The sequence below is a fragment of the Mus caroli genome, unplaced genomic scaffold, assembly GCF_978045245.1.
Source record: "Mus caroli unplaced genomic scaffold, Mus_caroli_1 scaffold_16, whole genome shotgun sequence".
Lineage (NCBI taxonomy): Eukaryota > Metazoa > Chordata > Mammalia > Rodentia > Muridae > Mus > Mus caroli.
The window spans coordinates 25,220,609-25,239,753 of record NW_028227271.1 but is presented as its reverse complement, the minus strand read 5'-3'; the positions used below and the strand labels follow the sequence as shown (position 1 = coordinate 25,239,753).

General features: G+C 52.2%; 1 protein-coding gene across 1 annotated transcript in view; it reads left to right on the top strand.

The window, feature by feature from the left end:
* Positions 1 to 273: 273 nt before the first annotated feature.
* Triobp (TRIO and F-actin binding protein) overlaps positions 274 to 19,145 on the top strand; it is a 55,973-nt gene continuing 37,101 nt past the window's right edge. The window contains exons 1-6 of the mRNA XM_021183785.3: positions 274 to 296; positions 6,909 to 7,008; positions 8,027 to 8,172; positions 9,685 to 9,898; positions 10,810 to 10,966; positions 15,881 to 18,020. Coding sequence (XP_021039444.1) covers positions 274 to 296; positions 6,909 to 7,008; positions 8,027 to 8,172; positions 9,685 to 9,898; positions 10,810 to 10,966; positions 15,881 to 18,020 — 2,780 coding nt within the window. The remainder of the gene's footprint in view (positions 297 to 6,908; positions 7,009 to 8,026; positions 8,173 to 9,684; positions 9,899 to 10,809; positions 10,967 to 15,880; positions 18,021 to 19,145) is intronic.

The following is a 19,145-nucleotide window of genomic DNA, read 5'->3' as shown; positions in this document are numbered from 1 at the left end:
GAGCACTTAGCAGATGTTACTGTTTGTTGAGTGAATACATGAAAAGAAAAATGGGTAGACAGCTTTGTCTGGCTTGGACACATGAGGGCTAGGGTCTACACAGTGGCCCACCAGTTATCAGGTTTCTGTCCCAATCTTTCCCAGGCCCCACCTAGAGAACCAACCACTGTGGCTTCCCTGCTATGGAGGAAGTGGCTATGAATGTCCCAAGTGTACAGTCTGAAGCCAGTGTATCTGCCAAGAACCACTGTCTGAGCTGCTGTCACCCTGGGGATGTCCATGGAGCAAGACACCAGGTAGGCTGGCTTTGTCTTGTGATGGGTGGTTTGGAATGCAGTCAGTGTCGGGCTGATCTGTGATCATGCAGTTGCCGGAGGTTCTTCCTGTTGAGCCGAGTGTGCTTGGGCTATGTTAATATTGTTACACGTTGTCCACTTTCCAAGGAGATTATTTGTATTTATTTATTTTTATTCTTTGGTTGTCCTGGAATTCATTATGTAGACTAGGCTGGCCTTGAAGTCACAGAGATCTGCCTGACTCTGCCTTTTTCCTTATGTAGCCCTAGCTGGCTGTCTTGGACCTTGCTATATAAACCAGACTGGCCCTGAACACAAAGATCCAGCTGTCTCTGCTTCTCAAATACTGGGATTAAAGGTGCACACGGTCATGCCTGGCTGTTTTGTTTTGATTTTGAGACAGGGTTTCTCTGTACAGCTCCAACTGCCCTGGAGTTCACTCTGCAGACCAGGCTGGCCTCAAACGCAGAAATCCACCTGCCTCTGCCTCCCAAGTGTTGGGATTAAAGGCGTGTGCCACCACTGCCTGACATGCCTGGCTTATTTAAAGAAAAATTTAAATTATATTTATTTACTTATGTGAGTGTAAGCGCCGTGATCACTCGTAGAGATCAGAGGACAATTAGTGGAAGTCAGTTTTCTTCTTCCACCCTGTGCGTCCCGGGGATCAAACTCAGATCATGAGACTTAGAGACAAGTGTGGTTGCTCAGTGAGCCATCTTACCAGCCCATGCTTTTATGATCTTTTTGAACTATAGGCTCATCTAATCTATTCCTTGCTTAGCTGATCTTTTGTCTAGTTTTGTGACAGGGTTACACTTTGTAGCCCTGGTTGGCCTGGAACTTACTGTGTAGATCAGGCTAGCCCCAAACTCACAAAGAGTCCTATGCCTCTGCTTCCCAAGCGCTAGGATTAAAGTCACGAGCTTTCCGTATGATTACGGTTTCTCAATTATAATGCAATAAATGCAATAATGCAATAAAGCTTCCAGAGGAGGGGAGATTAAAAAATAAATGAAGAAAGGCCAGGTGTGAGGATGCATGCCTATAATCCCAGCAATTGGAAGCCGATGTCGGAGGATTTGCATAGTATGACCAACACGGGCTGCCTAGTGAACTCTAGGCAAGCCTGAGCTACAGAGTGAGACCCTCTCTCAAAACCCAAAGCAAAGCAAAGTACAAAAGTGACTGAAAGAGACCGTCATTAGACTGTTGTCTGTCCAAGGCTTGGCCCTTAAATTCCCACCTCTGTGTGAGAGCTATCCTTGGCAGGTAGGAGAGGCATTACCAATGCCTGAAGCTCACCAGCGACTTGTCTCCTCAGATGTGGTGTGAAAAAGGAGTCATTCCCTCACTCTGCCGTCCATGTGGGCAGATGCCAAGCTGCAGTTACACACAAGCCCAGAGTGCCCAGGCACACACCTTGGAAAGCACAGAACCTGCGACCTCCAAGGCCCCTTCAGCCTCGACCTCCTGTGTACCTGTCATTCCCAGCAGAGCCTGAGAGTCCTCTTAGCCTGGCAGCCAGCTTGCCATTGTAAGGTTCTCCATTTGTGTGGAGCAGGCAGGCCTGTACTGTAACCTCTGCTGACTAGTTAGTTCCTTACAACATGATCTGGGGCCACCTAAGTTCTGCTGTCAGAGCTGTGGCAGTCTTTTTGCTCTGGGTGCAGGGCATGGCTTAGCCCAAGGTGTTCGGAGCCCTTGTAGGATGTTTGCTTCCTGCCCAGAAACTATGCTTGGGGAGTTCTATCTCCTCGAACAGAGCCCTCTACGAAAATGAACTTCTCCCGGCTGAAGGGGAGATGGCAGGCCTGCATCAGAGAGTTATGGATTCAGTCAGATCTGAGGTGTAGCCTCACCTCAGGCTCACAATTCCCCAACAAAGATTCTGGCCAACTCATGTAGTCATTTGGAATGAATGGTTGCTTGAACTGAGCCAGTATTATATCGAACGAATGTCCTAGCTCTGCTATGTTAAGTGACCCTGTGACATTACTGGCTCCAGGGGGCTGGCTGGTGGCCTAGTCAAAGACATGGAGAGGAAGAAAGGGTCGCTGGAAGTAGCTGTTTTATCATGGTTGTGATCTGGGCTATGAAATTGTCAGGCCACAGGGCTGAGGCTCAGAGGACCTTCGGCAGCTTGTGAAGTTCGGGAGAAGAGAAGAGAAGGGGATAGTACGGAACGCGCAAAGGATTTTGAGGCAGAATGGATGAGGGACATCGGGAGGCTGGAGACTGGCTACTGAAGGGGAGAGCTACCTAGATACTGGAAGGAGAACTGGGTGGGGCCTGGCTCTCCCTGGCTCCGTGAGCTTTGGCTTTGTGGACACGCTGAGGACCTTAGGTTCCACCTCAGGGATCAGGGGCCATACTGAGGATTTTACACAAGAGAGCGAACGACTAAAGTGATCCGGGTTTCATTTTCAGTGTTGCTGTGGTTGCTGGGCAAAGTGTGGAATGCAAGGGGAGAGGGAAATGGGGAGATGCTACAAGTATGCATTTGGTCCAGAGAGGATGCTGGCCTTGAGAGGGGGACACAGGACTGTCCAGACCCCCAGAGTCCAGGTTTACTCTCACGTCCCATGCAGAGTGATTTGTCCTTCTTGGAGTTGGGTCCCAGGACTTCCTCAGTGACCTTCCTGGGACTTCGGAACTGAGCAGTTTTAAAGCTGAGGTCCACCACTGAAACAAATAGAATGCGACCTGCCCCCCCCAGGGTCCCTTTAAGCAATGAAGAATCTCAGCCTCCTAGGGGAGGAGGGCCACAGGTTGGTGTGTGCCCCCAGCCCTCTGGCTGCTCATCTCTGTCTTAGGGGCCACCTCTGCCTCCTGTTACTTGAAATTAGAAACTGACTGGGAGCTTGCAAAATAATTCAGTGAGGGCGGTGGTGCCAGGTTTGACGACCTGACTTCAATCCCTGGGACCCATGTGGTAAAAGGTGAGATCTGACTCTTGCAAGTTATCCTCTGACTTACACACACACACACACACACACACACACACACACGAGAATGTTTTAAAAAAAGAAGCTGGGGCTGAGAGGTGGGTAGGTAAGTCAGTGGGTCAGTGGGTCAATGGGTCAGTGGGTCAGTGGTTAGTAACACTTGCTGCTTTTACAGATTTGGCTTAGTTCCCAGCCCCATGTCAGGCAGCTTATAACTGCCTGGAACTCCAGTTCTAAGGACTCTAGTGCCCTCTTCTGGCCTCCATGGGACCCTGCACACAGGTGATATACATATGTACACCCAGATGCACACATCCATATATATATATAAACTAGAAAGTATTTTAAAAGGCTAACCGGGGGCCAGTTGGTGCCACTGGTGTTAAAGCGGTGAACCAGTGAAGAGCACTTGGCCTAAAACATGATGCTCTAGATTCCATCCCAAAGGCAAGCTGACTCCAGCCTCTATCCAGGCCCTTTTCTCACTCCACACCGCTCTGTGGATGTAGGCTTGTTTGTGGAATCAGATCCCAAGCCTGTGTCTCCTGCTATGGTCCAACCATTGAGCTGCAGCTCTGGACCAGTGTGTCCTATGGGTGGTCATGCTCACTGCGCCCCAAACAAGTACATAGCTTAGGAGTCAGCCACAGGCTTCTCCTCTACATGAAAAAATTATAAATAATTTTTAAAAGGTAGAGCTGTGCATGGAGGTACACACTTTTAAAATGTCAGAACTCGGGAGGCAGAGGCAGGTATATCTCAAGTATATATCTTTGCATTCAGAGCCAGCCTGGGCTACATAGTGAGTTTCAGGTCAACCAGGCCTATAGAGTCTGCTTTTTTTTTTTTTTTAAGATTTATTTATTTATTATATGTAAGTACACTGTAGCTGTCTTCAGACACTCCAGAAGAGGGCACCAGATCTCGTTATGGATGGTTGTGAGCCACCATGTGGTTGCTGGGATTTGAACTCTGGACCTTCGGAAGAGAAGTCGGGTGCTCTTACCCACTGAGCCATCTCACCAGCCCTTTTTTTTTTTCTTTTAATTGCCAGGCTGTAGTGGTGCATATCTTTAATCCCAGCACTCGGGAGGCAGAGGCAGGCAGATCTCTGTGAGTTCAAGGCTGGCTTGGTCTACAGAACGAGCTCTAGGACAGCCAGAGCTGTTACATAGCGAAACCCTGACTCAAAAAAAACAAAACAAAAAAATTTTAAAGGTTGAAAACAATAGAGGAAAAACAATGTCACGCTCTGGTCTTCACATGCCCCTGACTTCATCCTCAACATTGCATAAAATGAGTCAGGTTTTTTTTCTAACCCTATCAAGTCACCTCTTCTGGGACTTTCTGGCTGCCTCCCTGGACCCCATTCCATAGCATGTCTCCAAGGAACCAAATGTGGCCAGTACCCCACCTTGCCCCAAAGGACTCTGGACTCTCGGCCCCATTTGCCCCTATCTTCAATCCAGAAGTTTTGGACACACGGAGCACACAAAGTCTATATTTAAAAGCATCACTGGCCGGGCGGTGGTGGCACACGCCTTTAATCCTAGCACTTGGGAGGCAGAGGCAGGTGGATTTCTGAGTTCGAGGCCAGCCTGGTCTACAGAGTGAGTGCCAGGACAGCTAGGGCTACTCAGAGAAACCCTGTCTCAAAAAAACCAAAAAAAAAAAAAAAAAAAAAAAAAAAGCATCACTGGTGGAGTCTGGAGAGGTGGCTCAGTGCTCAAGAGCATTGGCTGCTCATTCAGAAGACCCAGGTTCAATTCCCAGCACCACGTGGCAGCTCAAACCTGTCTGGAACTCCAGTTCCAGGGGATCTGACACCCTCACACAGACATATGTGCGGGGCAAAACTTATCAGTGAATCAATGAACACTAAGTTTTATATACATATACATATATGTGTGTATATATATATATAATATATACACATATATATACACGTATATCTATATATCTATATATATATGTAAGCAATACTGGCTGAGTGGGTTAACATGACCCCAATTAGGTCCCCCCCACCTGCCACAGGAGACGGCTTAAGCCTTCCTGTTCATGGCTTCAGCTGCTCTAGAATATGTAGAAATGGGGGGCTGGAGAGATGGCTCAAAGGTTAAGAGCATTGTCTGCTCTTCTAGAGGTCCTGAGTTCAAATCCCGGCAACATGGTGGCTCATAACCATCTAGAGAGACATGGTGCCCTCTTCTGGTCTGCAAGCGTACATGCAGAATTCTGTATACATAATTAATTAATAAATCTTAAAAAAAAAATAGAAATGGCTCTGGTCACAAGATGTCCCCTACGACCCAAAGTGGAGCCCCAGGAAAGTCACATGATACTGAGCAGACCATGGCCCGGTTTGGGGAGGGGGGATAGGTTACATGAGAGAGCCTTGCTTTATGCTAGGGCCACACAGACCTTCATGACTTATTTGTTGTCATTCCTTGCTGATTCCCCCCTTTAGACAGGGTCTTTCTTTTTTTTTTTTTTTTTTTTTTTAAGATTTATTTATTATATATAAGTACACTGTAGCTGTCTTCAGACACTCCAGAAGAGGGCGTCAGATCTCGTTGTGGATGGTTGTGAGCCACCATGTGGTTGCTGGGATTTGAACTCTGGACCTTCGGAAGAGCAGTCGGGTGCTCTTACGCACTGAGCCATCTCACCAGCCCGACAGGGTCTTTCTATGTAGCCCAGGCTGGCCTTGAACTCATGACCCTCCTGTCTTAGTGCTTCTGTTGCAGGTGTGCATCACCACGTCTGGTTAATTTATTGATGGCTTTTTGTTTGTTTGTTTGGTTGGTTGGTTTTTGTTTTTGTTTTTTTGAGACAGGGTTTCTCTGTATAGCCCTGGCTGTCCTGGAACTCACTTTGTAGACCAGGCTGGCCTCGAACTCAGAAATCTGCCTGCCTCTGCCTCCCAAGTGCTGGGATTAAAGGCGTTTGCCACCACTGCCCGGCTTATTCTAACAATTTAACATTTGTAAGATTTTACTTAATGCTCTCCATCAGAATTTGTACTTGTGATAGACAAGTGTCACATCATGTAATTCTCCTCATGTCCCCTAGGGAGTGGCTGTGGTTATCAGGACAACTTTATAGATGAAGTAATTGAGGACAAGTCACCTCTCCAAGGTCTTGATCACACCTCTGCCTCCTTCCCATAGAGAAGAAGGCCCAGAGAGGGGATGCCACCAAGTGAGATCACCCAGATGGGATGGGACCTGGGTCTGTCTATAGCCAGAGACGGTGGCACTGACGAGGCAGGAAATCAGAGCTGCGGACTGACAGACAACTGGACATGTTCTTGTGAATGGGGGAGGGGTGGAGACTAAGGATGAAAGCAAGACCCAGGTGCCATGTCAGCCCCCACAACCCCCCACCCCCAGGTTCATGCCGGGTGGAGCCTTGGGAAGTGCACAAGTTAGGAACAAGTCTGCTCTCTCCTTCATGCTGCGCTGTCCCTTGGGTGGCCAAGGCGCCAGGCCGGGCTGTAGATCTGACACCTCCTGTTGCCTGGCTCTGATCAGATTCTGGCTGTGGGGCAGGTGTGAAACTGAATGCTGGAGGAGGGTTGTTCTTTAGCCTGGATATAGCTGCCGACCCTAGCCCTTCCTTAGTGCAGGCTGGCCTTGCTCATGGTGACTTTCTTGAATTCTAGAGCACTGCTGCCCACCCAGGGCACTGCCTGGGCTACAGCCTCTGTCCCAGTCGCCAGGCTCCAGGGTCCCCAGGGAGACTCCCACCAGGCCTGCTCTCAGGTGAGCCGACCGGATCGGGTTCCTTCGGTTTCATGTCCCGCATTGTTCTTGGCTGGGCCCCGGCTTATGAAACAGTAATGAGGGGCCCTGCTCCCGAGGCTGGCCCCTCTAAGGTTTCTGCTGCCTGGAACACTGCAGCCACCGCGGCCCAGAGTCGGGGCCTGGGAGGGTGGCAGTGTGGGGGCCTGAGTTGGAGCCCCCCGGGAAAGAGGGTGCTGACAGCCGCCAGCTGCCACCGCCGGAGCCCGCTGCCCAGGTAACCTGAGAGGAGGCGGGGCACAAGGTGCCATGGCCTTGTCTCCCACCACCAGAGGAGGGCCCTGTCGTTCTGGGAGGTGGAAAAAATAGGGGGGCCTTCTTGGTGGGGAGCAGCCATCCCTCTTGGCTGAGACCAGTACCAGTCTTTCCAGGCGTGGTCCTGCTGTTAGCAGTGCCAAGGGCTGTGACCCTGTTTTTGACTTTGCCTCTCCTGTAGAGGAAGAGAGCCCTTCATTTCTTCTAGATCTCCCTAGCCCCTCCACCTTCAGACTTCCTCAGGCCAATCCCCCTCTTTCCCTCTTGTCTTCTGGATGCAAGAGTGTTCTGGGGCCTTTAAGTTTCAGTTCTCAGGAATGCACACATAGATATGTGTTTACATGATCTTGCATACATACATGCATTAGTGCAGCTGACAGATCTGCTGACATGTAATTGGGCACATATCACTCAATGATGATGTATGCATGGGTGCCCCAAACAACAGGTATTTATAAACAGATGTACCTGTTCCTAGACCTGTGCATGTATGTATGTGTACATGTATGTATATGTACTCCACTTGCTTGCTTGCCCACTTGCTCTGACCTGGGTCCCCAGGGCACCTCCAGCTGATGGGATGGTAGGTCTCCTTGAGCAGGGAGATCCCAGGAGGTGACTTCTGGAGACATCCACCAGTCTGAGCTGGGAGGGGCTGTCTGGGCGAGGGGGAGGGGGAGTCCCACGTGGGGCTGAGCTGTCTCCTCTCTCCAACTCGGCCCAGGAGCCTCACAGCCCTTCCAGTGCTGAGGCACCCTACTGCGACCTGCCTCGCTGCCCACCGGCCCTGCAGGACCCACTCCGCACCACCACCTGTGTCGGCCAGTCTGTGAACAGCCTTGGTCTCGGCCTTGGGCAGGAGCCTCAGAGGTGGGTAGAGCCCCAGGCTTCAGGAATGGGCTTCCAGGTGGGGTGGGTGTGGGGGGGGGAGAATGCCCACCTATCCCCCACCATGCATCTCTTCATGACGACAGTGTCCATCTACAGGAGCTGGCATGGTTCACGACGTGGTCAGCCCCAAAGTCTGAGCACAGAGGACTTTAGGCATGATTCCTGGGGTCCCTGGAAAGCTCACACTGATCTGTCCCTGTTTTACTTGGGTCTCTGACCCTAGCCCTGGCTGTCTTTCTTGGTGGTTCTGCCCATCCCATAATTCCACGGGGTAGGGGATAGCTATGTACTTCTCCTGGTCCTTGTGTATGGCTTTAAATGATTGAAGGTGCCGGGTGCAGTGGTAGATGCACATAATGCCAGCACTCAGAGGTGAGATGATTTGAAGCTCACGGCTAGCTTGGGTTACATAGCTAGACTCTGTCCCTTTTTGCCTCCCAAAAGGCTGAATGGTCCTCTTAGCAAGGGCACCTCTTATCACCCCTGCTTGACTGGGTCCCCAGCTTTGAGATTTCTTTCATTCCAAGCCTAAACTAGCCCCAGGTTTCCTACTGGGGCCATGAGACTTTGAGAGGCCATGGCTCGAGGGTCCAGAGAGCTGGATCCTGCCTTCACATCTGCTGTGATGGGCTGCAGGACCTTTGGTCTGCAATTGCATCTCTTTATGCCTTACTTTTCCTGTTTGTAAAATAAGAGGGGCTGAGACTTTAGCTCAATGACAGGCGGGGTTGATTTCCCATACATCGGATATAAAACTTAAAAAGAAGAGAGACCGTACCAAATCCTCATGTGTGAGAGCAAGCCTTCGCCTCAGGTGGGCATTATTTTAAGAGAAAAGGGTGGCTCTGGCGGTCGATGTATTTTAGGAAATCTGGGAACACATTCATTAGTAGAATCTTTGATGCGGGACCTGTCAGAGCATTTGATTTGCAACCCCCGTGTCATGTGGTTTAGGCGTGAGGGTCACACATGAATGTGTTTAGAATGCTTCCTTCTTCCCTTTACCGTGTTCTCGCTCCTGCTGTTTTATATTTTGGATTGGGGGCTTAGCCTTCAACAGCGGAGCCACCTCTCCAGGCCCCCTTACTTGTTTATAGGCCTGAGTGTGGGTCACTTTGGGAATACTGTGAGCCGCAAGCCTCTTCAGCCAGGGTCACAGGACTTTGTAAGGCGCACTTATTTCCACAGCGCCTGCCCACGGAGCTTGCTTCGCCTCACGCTGCTTAACTGCCTTCACCTGGGAGCTAAGCTTGGTGTGCCCACGGCTGCCCAGTCCCATGGAAGAGTGCAATGATGGGTCTAGGAGGTGGCCGATATACAGCCCAGTCCAGACACCCTCAGCACTGACCTTCTTCTGTTCAGCAGGTGCAGAACAGTTCCCACCCTGGCTCGGTGTGAACACACCCACATGTAGTACCGGGGTGGGCGGGGCTCAGTCCTTGACTCTGTTACCTTTTGAGGAGAAAGTCATTGATCTCTCTCCTCTTCCAGGGTCTGGTCCCCAACAACAGCTCTCCCTGCAGAGGGCCCTGCAGCTGCCTCAAAGAACCAGGACTCCGAGGGGATACCCTATCTGGAGGGCCTGGCCTGTAGTAGCTGCACTGACGACAACAAAGACGAAGACGAAGACGAGGACCCCAACTCCAACACCAGCTCCAGCCAAGACAGCAATACCCCTCATGATACCAGCAATTCCTCTTCTGTGGTGAGCCGAGGGCAGGCATCTGGGGACAAGAACAGAATCATCTGGTGTCCTCAGCCCTGGTGACAGGAGGAGCTCTAAACTTCCAGAGGAAGGCTGAGCTTTTCACAGCAGAAATGCTAGGCTAAGCTTAGCCATTGCTTTCCCTGCTGGGAGGGCAGGGCTGCTGGGCTGGCTCCGGGAGGAGGTGGGCGTGGGGCTCAGTGCATAGCGACTTTGGTTGAGTCACCAGCTGGCTCAGGCCTCAGGACTGAGAAGTAGGCGTGGTGTCCAGGGCAAGCATGAGACTGGCTCCAGCTCTGCCCTGGCCACGTGCTTCTGAGTCCATAACCAGTCTTAGTGTCCACTTCCAAAGGTGGAGGGAAGGGACTGGGCTTCAGAGCTGGCAGGGGCTGGCAGGAGACAGGAGCCTAGAGGTTGACCCTTTGCCTGCACACTCAGACTTGTCCCATGAGACATCGCCACCCCACCAAAAGGGAAACAGCAGAAAAGCAACAGCCTAGCCTGTTTACACACGTGGCAGGTGGCCACGCAAAGGTCTCAGTGGACCTGAGCCCAAGAAAGGTTCTCCAGCACCCTCTAAGCTAGAGACTGCTGTGGCCCTGTTTGGATCTGAGGCCCAGAGACTGGAAGCACTTTGCCTGAGACCACACAGCTGGGAAGCAGTGGGCCTGGGATGTGAACTGATTTCTCACATCCTTGCTCTGTAGACCAGGCTGGCCAAAGTGTGACTTTGGCCCAGCTTTTGGCTTTAATGGCTGTGTCTCCTCAAGTCTGACCGATGATCCACTGTGGCTGAGAGCCTCACATAGGCAGCAGGTGCCCTTAGAATCCTGTTATTCTGCCCTTTGTGCTGGGAGAATAGACCCAGGGGCCCTCTTTTCCTCGCCAACAAACTCTTTTCTCTTTAGCAGGATTGGGACACTGCTGAGAGACCAGGGGTGGTCCCGAACAGGAACAGACTCACAGACATGATCCCAAGGAGGCCTCAGGAGGGACTGAGAGCTGACAGTGCTCAAAAGGCCATCAGGTCCCCAGCCCGAGGAGACACAGCAGGCCAGAGGAAGGAGAGTGAGTCCTTCCTGGTCTATTACCATGAAGTGGTGATGGCCAAGGGCCCCCGTCTTCCTTGGAGGGACCACATTTTTTTAATTGATTTATTTTTATTTTATGTGCATTGGTGTTTAGGCTTCATGTACTGACAAGTGGTTGCTGGAATTGAACTCAGGTCCTCTGGAGAGCAACCAGTGCTCTTAACAGCTGAACCATCTCTCCAGCCTTGAGGGCTCAAATCTTTTGTTTGTTTGTTTCTTTTGTGAGACAAGATTTCTCTGTGTAGTCCTGTCTGTCCTGGAACTTGCTCTGTAGACCAGGCTGGCCTCGAACTCTCAGAGATCCTACCTGCCTCTGCCTCCTGAGTGCTGGGGTTAAAGGTGTGTGCCACCATTACCGCCCAGCCAAGGGCTTGACTCTTAATAATAGACATTCCTTTATGGTGTGCCATACTGATCTCGCTGAAAGATTGGAGCCTCTAAGTTCTCAGAGTCTGAAGCAGGCTGAACACAAATGGAATACCTGCCATAAATAGAATGATCAGGTGGGACTTCAGGTACAGCCAGGCCCAAGTGTTCAGACAATACTGCTGAAGTGGCTCTGTTCTTTGCTAAACCCTTCTCCAAATGATAGCATGATGTCCACCAGATGGACCAATCTGTGTCCCCCAGAAAAAGGGCGTGTCTTTTCTCGTGACTACAGTTAAAGTCTCGGGAAGAGCTTGCACAGGGACCATTGTGTGTCATTTCAATGACCAGGTCTAGCCTCCTGTACAAACCTCATGGCCTGAGCTAGGAGGATGAAGAGTCCCCAGAGGCAGTTGGGATGCTGTTCTGAGAGAGGGGAATGGGGACCTCTGTTGTGCCAAGTCTACAGAGGTTGGCAAGGTTGGCCAGCATCTTGCTGGGATGTGAGCCCAGTGTGGTGGGCACCATATTCTGTCCCTGGTATCTTTCTTCAGTATGGTCAGGAGTCGGGGCTAGGATGCCTGCTACCTCCTACCCCCTTCCCTGATGGCAGTCCTGGCTTTTCCTGGTCCCTGCAGAAGTCTCATTAATATATACGAGTAAAGTTGGGGTCTTGATGCTCTGGGGTCTCATGGGGAGTTAGCATGGACGCTTGCCCTAGAACGCTCACCATTCAGCAAAGCAAACTGACAGGAGCCAGCTGTAGAGACCCAGAACAGAGCAAGAGAATACACAGGAATAAGGGAAGACATGGGTACAGGGCTAGCACAGGACAGCTGTGTACCTTGGCTGTTTAGACCAAGGAGAGCAGGGCCGGGAGGCAGAACTCTGTGACCCATTGGCAGCTGCAGTTTAAATGTGGGTAGGGGGGCACAGTAGGGGTGGGCTAATCCAGGGCCTCCTCAGCCTTGCCAAGCAGTTGGTAGTCTCTTCTCTAAGCATGGTTTGGGCAGCATGCAATCAGAATGCAGTGAGACAGGAGGATTAGAAGACAGGTAAATTCGTGGCAGCCACCTAGTAACATCTGGTTCAGTCCAGAGCTGATGCTGATGCTGAATTCCAGGGTGAGAGGTTGCTCAGCAACCAGGATGTTTCAGGGTACTCACAATGTCCCCTCAGACCACACTTGACCTACAAGGAAGGATTCCCTGAGGCCAGGGATACTGCAGCAACCAAGAGGCCACTCAGTGTCAGACAAACTGTCCTCCCTGATATGACTTCTGGGGACAGGATCACACACAGGACCTTGGTGTGTGGGGGTGCATGCCTGTGACCTGGTGCAAGCGAGCTTTGGACTATATGTAGCTGAGGCTGGCCCAGAATTCCTGATCCTCCTGTCTCCACCTCCTCCATGCTGGGATTACCGACGGGGGCCCCACCCAGTCAGGCTTTGTTTTGTGGCTCTTGAAAGTGGGTGGTATCCTCTCGGTGACCTACTTAGCCAGAATCTGTGGCCACTGTCCACCTGGTGGCCACTTGCTACATTGCAGTCAGGGGCTAACTAGGCACATCCCAGCTGGCACAGCTCACTGGGGAGGGTGAGGGGGGGTGCAGGACACAAATTGCCCAAGCACAACTGTGTACCTGCCCTGTGTGGAGGCCTCATTCTATGAGAACCAGGCTCCTAGAGGATCTTAATGGGTGGGGTGACAGGAGGCAGATCATCCAGTATGTGGCACAAAGGGAGGAGAGGCCGAACCAGAACCAGGGGTGGGAGCATTTTGTATACTGTATACTTACTGTGTGCTGCATCCCTACTGTGTGCTGCACACCTCTGCAAGTCCCAGAGGCATCGTGGGACTGCAAGGCCCTTCCACACAGAGCTGCCAGGTCCTCAAGGAAACAGTCATGAAGAAGGGCACGGGAGGCAGCCCCTGGGCAGGGAATCTAAGTACCAGAAGGCAATAGTTAGGCAAAGATGGAAGGCTGCTTCCGACACACATCAGCAAGAGAAACAGCCCTGGGGTTGTGAGGCTCCTGTGTGGTGTTGGAGGACCTCAAAGCGTGGGTGCTGAGCCTCAGAGAGTGGGCAAGGCGTGGAGAGGGGAAGGAGACTATTCCTGCACAGTCAGAGTCTTACTCCAAATCCAGCAGGGAGCCCCGGGATGGAACAGGACAGTATTTCCCTTCTTTTCATTTAGAAATAATCGTAGATTGGCTGGGATGGTAGCTATAGTGGCTACTGGACCCTTTGTCCAGGTGCCGCTGATGTTAGCTTCACGCACAGCACAGAACATGTGCAGAGGGTGGAGTTAAGCAGTTCACATTGGTGGGGGCTGGGGTTTGTCTCTCAGCACAACACTTGCCTGGCAGTGTGAGACCCTAAGCCCCAGGCCCAGCTCCAGACCCAGACCCAGAAAGAAAACTAAGACCATTAACCCAGCACTATAAACTACATATTAACCAGATCCACCAGTTTCCCTTCTACGATCCCTTTGGGCTTGTTTGTTCGTTACAAGATCTGGTTAAGGTATCCCTGGCCAGCATCAACTTCTAGACCCCTAGGTGGCCACAACTTTACAGCAATCCTCCTGCATCATCCATCTCTCAAGTACTGAGATTACAGTCCCCACCAACCCAATATCCTTTTTCTTTTTATTCATTTATTTTATTTTATGTACACGAGTACCCTGTCGCTGTCTTCAGACTGAATCAGAAACCCATTACAGATGGTTGGGAGCCACCCTGTGGTTGCTGGGACTTGAACTCAGGACCTCTGGGAGAGCAGTCACTGCTCCCTGTGAGCCATCTCGCCAGACCAATATCCTTTTACTAATCCTGGACATAATGCAGGATCTCTGACTGCATTTAGTCACCTGGTCTCTGGTCCTTCCTCCTATGTCACCTTCCTGGCCTCTCCTTACCTGCCTGTCCCTCAAGGGTTGTGAGCAGGGCAGCCCAAGTCACCTTAGTTTGTCGGGGGTGGGGTGGGAGGGAATTGATGACACTTGACACAGAGCACTCATGCCAGCATCCTCCTGAGATTGTCCTAACAAATGACAGTGACCATGAGTGGGGACCGGAGATGACAGAAGCGGGTGGATTTAGATGACATCATGTGGTGCCCAGGGTCACTCAAGTGCAGAGAGTGACTTCGGGGACACCGGCTACCAGTGTAGCAGGTTGGAGGGGATGGGGGTGTGTAAAAAGAGAAGTGTCCTCATGAAGGCAGCCACGGTGACTACTTCGCAGGGAGGAACAGGACACAGAGCTGGTGGCTAAGGGATTGAGAAGGGTAGTGGTTGACCCCAAGTCACGGTCGAGGGCAGTTCATTCATCCTTCAGAACAGCACCCCTGTGACATCCTGGAGGTTACGCCGCCTAATGTGTTAGTTATTTTATATCTGCCAGAAGAAATTTAAGGAAGGAAGAGTAAAGGACACACGTCAGCCAGGCACAGTGGCACGGTGGCAGTAGTGTGACAACTGGGCACAATGGATCTGTGGTCAGGAAGCACCTACGCCAGTGGTCCTCATCCTCCTTGATGCTGCGACCCTTTAATGCAGTTCCTCATTGCGTGGTGGTGACCCCAACCCTACCACCATTTTCGCTGCTACTTCATAACTGTGATTTTGCTACTGTTCATGAATGGAATATAAATATCAGTGATTTCTGATGGTGCTAGGGAGCCCCTGTGAAAGGGGGGTTCTACCCACCCAGGATGTAACCCCCAAGTAGAGAAACGCTGACCTAGATATTCAGAGCCACACCGCGCTCGCCCCCCCCCACCGACCCTGTGTCCTCTCTTTTTAAAAGTTCATTTATTTATTTGTACGTGGATGTGTGAATTTACACACATGCATGCATACATGTGCCAAGGTGCTTGTGTGGAGGTCAGAAGACAACCTCTCCACCATGTGGGTCCTGGGAATCAAACTTAGATCCTGAGCCTTAGCTGCAGACAGGCACATTCACCTGCTGAGCCATCTCACCAGCCCTCCCCTGCTCTCTCCTAATTAGTCACTGGGGGGGGGGATATAATACTCCCCATATTTCATCCGATCCTTTCTTCTTCAGTTAACCCAAACTAGAAGCACCCTCACAGACATGCTCAGAGGTTTGTCCCCTGGGTGAGTATGTCTTGTTGACAATATCAACTGTCACAGGCTGTAACCTGCTCTGTGCGAGACCTGGCATTCTGCATCTCTTGCAGACACGCAAGTGCCCATTTCACCAGCAGCTGAACGAGCCTTGAGCATTTCCAGCCTCTGGGATAAATGTCTGGGACAGGAGGGTAGGGAGAGTGAGTCCTTTGGTGTAGGCATAGGTACAGGTACTATGCCTTGGCACTCATGAAAGAGGGTTCATTGCGTATCCATGGCCTGGCAGTATAGGGGTACCTATGCTAGTCTCAGTCTCTTTGGAACAGACACTGAAGCCTATTAGAAATAGGTTGGGGGCTGCACTAGCTTTCTGTCCTGCCTGGGTTACTCTCCTCACCTTAAACGTCTTCATCTCTCTCCAGATTCTGGCAGTGGTGGACAGAACGCTGGCCAGCACTGGGCAAAGCTGCGATCAGAAAGCGGCTACTTCTCTCTGGAGCGACAGCGCTCAGGGCAAACCCAGGCTTCCTCCGGGACACCACCGAGCGGACCTCGGAGCACCACCCAGGCTTCTTCTGCCCAAAGGGATGTTTTCCAGGCTGCTCCTGCACAAGAAGCTCCCCAAACCTCCTCTCTGCCCCGAAACACCCAAAGGGACACACAGCGGGGCACCCCTAGAACCTCCTCTCCTTCCAAAGCATCCCAGCGGGACACCTCCAGAGTCATGTCCACCCAGCGGAAGAATACTCCCCTTTCCTCTCCCCTCAGAGCCACTCCAGAGACCCTAAAGACCTCTGCACCAGAAGATGGCACCCATGTTACACCATCTCCATGTGCCCAAGACTCCTCTCTCAACAGAACCAGCCAGCGGGACAGCTCTAGAACTCCCTGTGTCCAGAGGGACAATCCCAGGGCCTCCTCTCCCAACAGAACTACTCAGCGGGACAACCCCAGGACTCCCTGTGCCCAGAGGGACAATCCCAGGACTCCCTGTGCCCAAAGGAACAACCCCAGGACTCCCTGTGCCCAGCGGGACAATCCCAGGGCCTCCTCTCCCAATAGAACTGCCCAGCGAGACAACCCCAGGACTCCCTGTGTCCAGCGGGACAACCCCAGGACCTCCTGCACATCACAGAATACCCCCAGGACCCCTTCTACCCAAGCAGATAAGACTACAGCTTCCTGCAGCAAATGGGAGCATCTGCGAAGCGCCTGCACCCAACGAGACAACCCAAGGACCTTCTCTCAAGGCTGCACCCAAAAGGACAATCCAGGACCACCCTCGCCCCGCCGTGCCACTCAGGGGAGTAATTCCAGGAACCCTTCTCCCCACCGTACCAACAAAGATATCCCTTGGGCTTCCTTTCCCCTTCGGCCAACACAGAGTGACAGTCCCCGAACCTCATCTCCATCGCGCACCAAACAAAACCAGGTGCCTTGGGCATCCATTTCTCTCCGGCCAACCCAAGGGGACAAGCCTCAGACCTCAGCTCCGACCAGGCTAGCTCACAATGACCCTCCCCAGCAGTATTCGCCATCCCTGGCCACCTCCTCCTCCTCCTCCTCTCACAACCCTGGCCATTCCAGTGCCTCTAGGACTTCATCGCCTCTTCACGCAGCACCACGAGGGGCTCCCCAGACCTCTTTGGAGTCCTCTCAGTCACCCTGCACTGTGTGCATCGGGCACCGGGACGCACCTCGCGCCTCTTCCCCACCTCGTTATTTTCAGTACGACCCTTTCCCCTTTTTCCCAGATCCCCGCTCGTCTGAGAGCGAATCGCCCCACCACGAACCCCCCTACATGCCACCTGCAGTGTGTATTGGGCACCGTGATGCCCCCCGGGCCACTTCGCCACCTCGTCACACCCAGTTCGATCCCTTCCCCTTCCTCCCAGACACATCAGATGCTGATAATGAGTCCCCTCAGCACGATCCCCCTCAGTTTCCCCCACCAGTGTGCATCGGGTACCGCGACGCTCCGCGGGCCTCTTCCCCACCACGCCAGTTCCCAGAGCCCTCCTTCTTCCAAGATCTCCCCAGGGCCAGCACAGAGAGCCTTGTCCCTTCCACAGACTCTATGCATGAGCCGCCCCACATTCCCACTCCTGTATGTATTGGGCACAGAGACGCTCCCTCCTTCTCCTCCCCGCCACGCCAGGCCCCCGAGCCTTCCCTCTTCTTCCAGGATCCTCCTGGGACCAGTATGGAGAGTCTTGCTCCTTCCATTGACTCCCTGCATGGCTGCCCACTGCTGCCCCCCCAAGTTTGCATCGGCCATCGGGATGCACCCAGAGCCTCCTCTCCTCCCCGCCACCCACCTAGTGACATAGGTCTCCTGGCACCCTCACCTCCACCAGGTAGCTCGGGCTCCCGGGGCTCAGCACCCCCAGGGGAGACCAGACACAACTTGGAGAGGGAGGAGTACACCGTGCTGGCTGACCTGCCCCCACCCAGGAGGCTGGCTCAGAGGGGGCCAGAGCCCCAGGCACAGGGCAGCAACGAGGGCCGTACCCGCAGCCCTGGCAGAGCAGAGGTGGAGCGCCTCTTCGGGCAAGAGCGCAGGTGAGCCAGGGCAGGGGCAGCCAGGTGGGCTGGGGAGGAGAACAGTTGGAAAGTTCCAGAAGCAAGAGTTCAAGCCCTGCTGCCCACTGGCTGTACAGTCTTGGGCAAGTCACTCTCTCTATCTATATATTAGGGTATTTTTTTCCTTCTTAAGGTTGAAGTAATACTATGGGTAGCCAGGTAGTCAAACACAGAGGAGCCTGACGGTCTAAAGCTACCCTATATCCTGTGATACCTGATTAAAGCAATTTAACTTCCCTTAAGTCTCAGTTTCCTCATCTGTCAAATGAGGAGAGACTAGCACATTGATTTTTATTGAGGGGAAACTCCGGAAGGGTCTGATGGTGGGGAAGTGGTGGTGGGGTTTAGTGTTTCTCTCTGCATGAGGGAGAAAAAGAAAGTACCTGTGACTGGTTCTCTGTGCCTTGTGAGAAGACAGACATGTTGTTTTCCATGTATGGTCCGGGGCTGGGGATGTAGCTCAGTGGTGGAGTGTCGGTAGCATGCACAGACCCTGTGCTCAATCCACGGCTCTGAGTGTTTGGTTTTTTTTTTTTTTTGGTTTTTCAAGACAGGGTTTCTCTGTGTAGCCCTGGCTGTCCTGGAACTCACTTTGTAGACCAGGCTGGCCTCGAACTCAGAAATCCGCCTGCCTCTGCCTCCCTAGTGCTGGGATTAAAGGCGTGCGCCACCACGCCCGGCTGGCTCTGAGTGTTTAAACGCCTTGGGTTTTATTCCTCTGGGTGCTGGGGATGGATCCCAAAATGTACACCCGCCAAGGAGATACTCATCCCGGAGGGGATTCCAGAATTGCAGACTTTCAAAGGTTAGGCATTACCTTCCAGGGACAGGGCCACAGAGTCTGTGAATGTCCTAAGGCACCAGAGGCATGCTACTGTTGGGACCCCTCCCGTCCTCGTCCTCCTGCTTGGCTGGCTGGGATTTCTCTCTTCAGCAGAACCAGCCCCTGAGGTTGTTTGTTTGTTTGTTTGTTTGTTTGTTTTTAAGAGATGCAGTTCTACTAATTAGAGACAAGAGAAATAAGGTAGGGCATGCCTAGAAATCTGGAAACATTGTGAGTATTATCTAGTGGGTTTTTGTATATGACTGAGTGGGACCACCCCC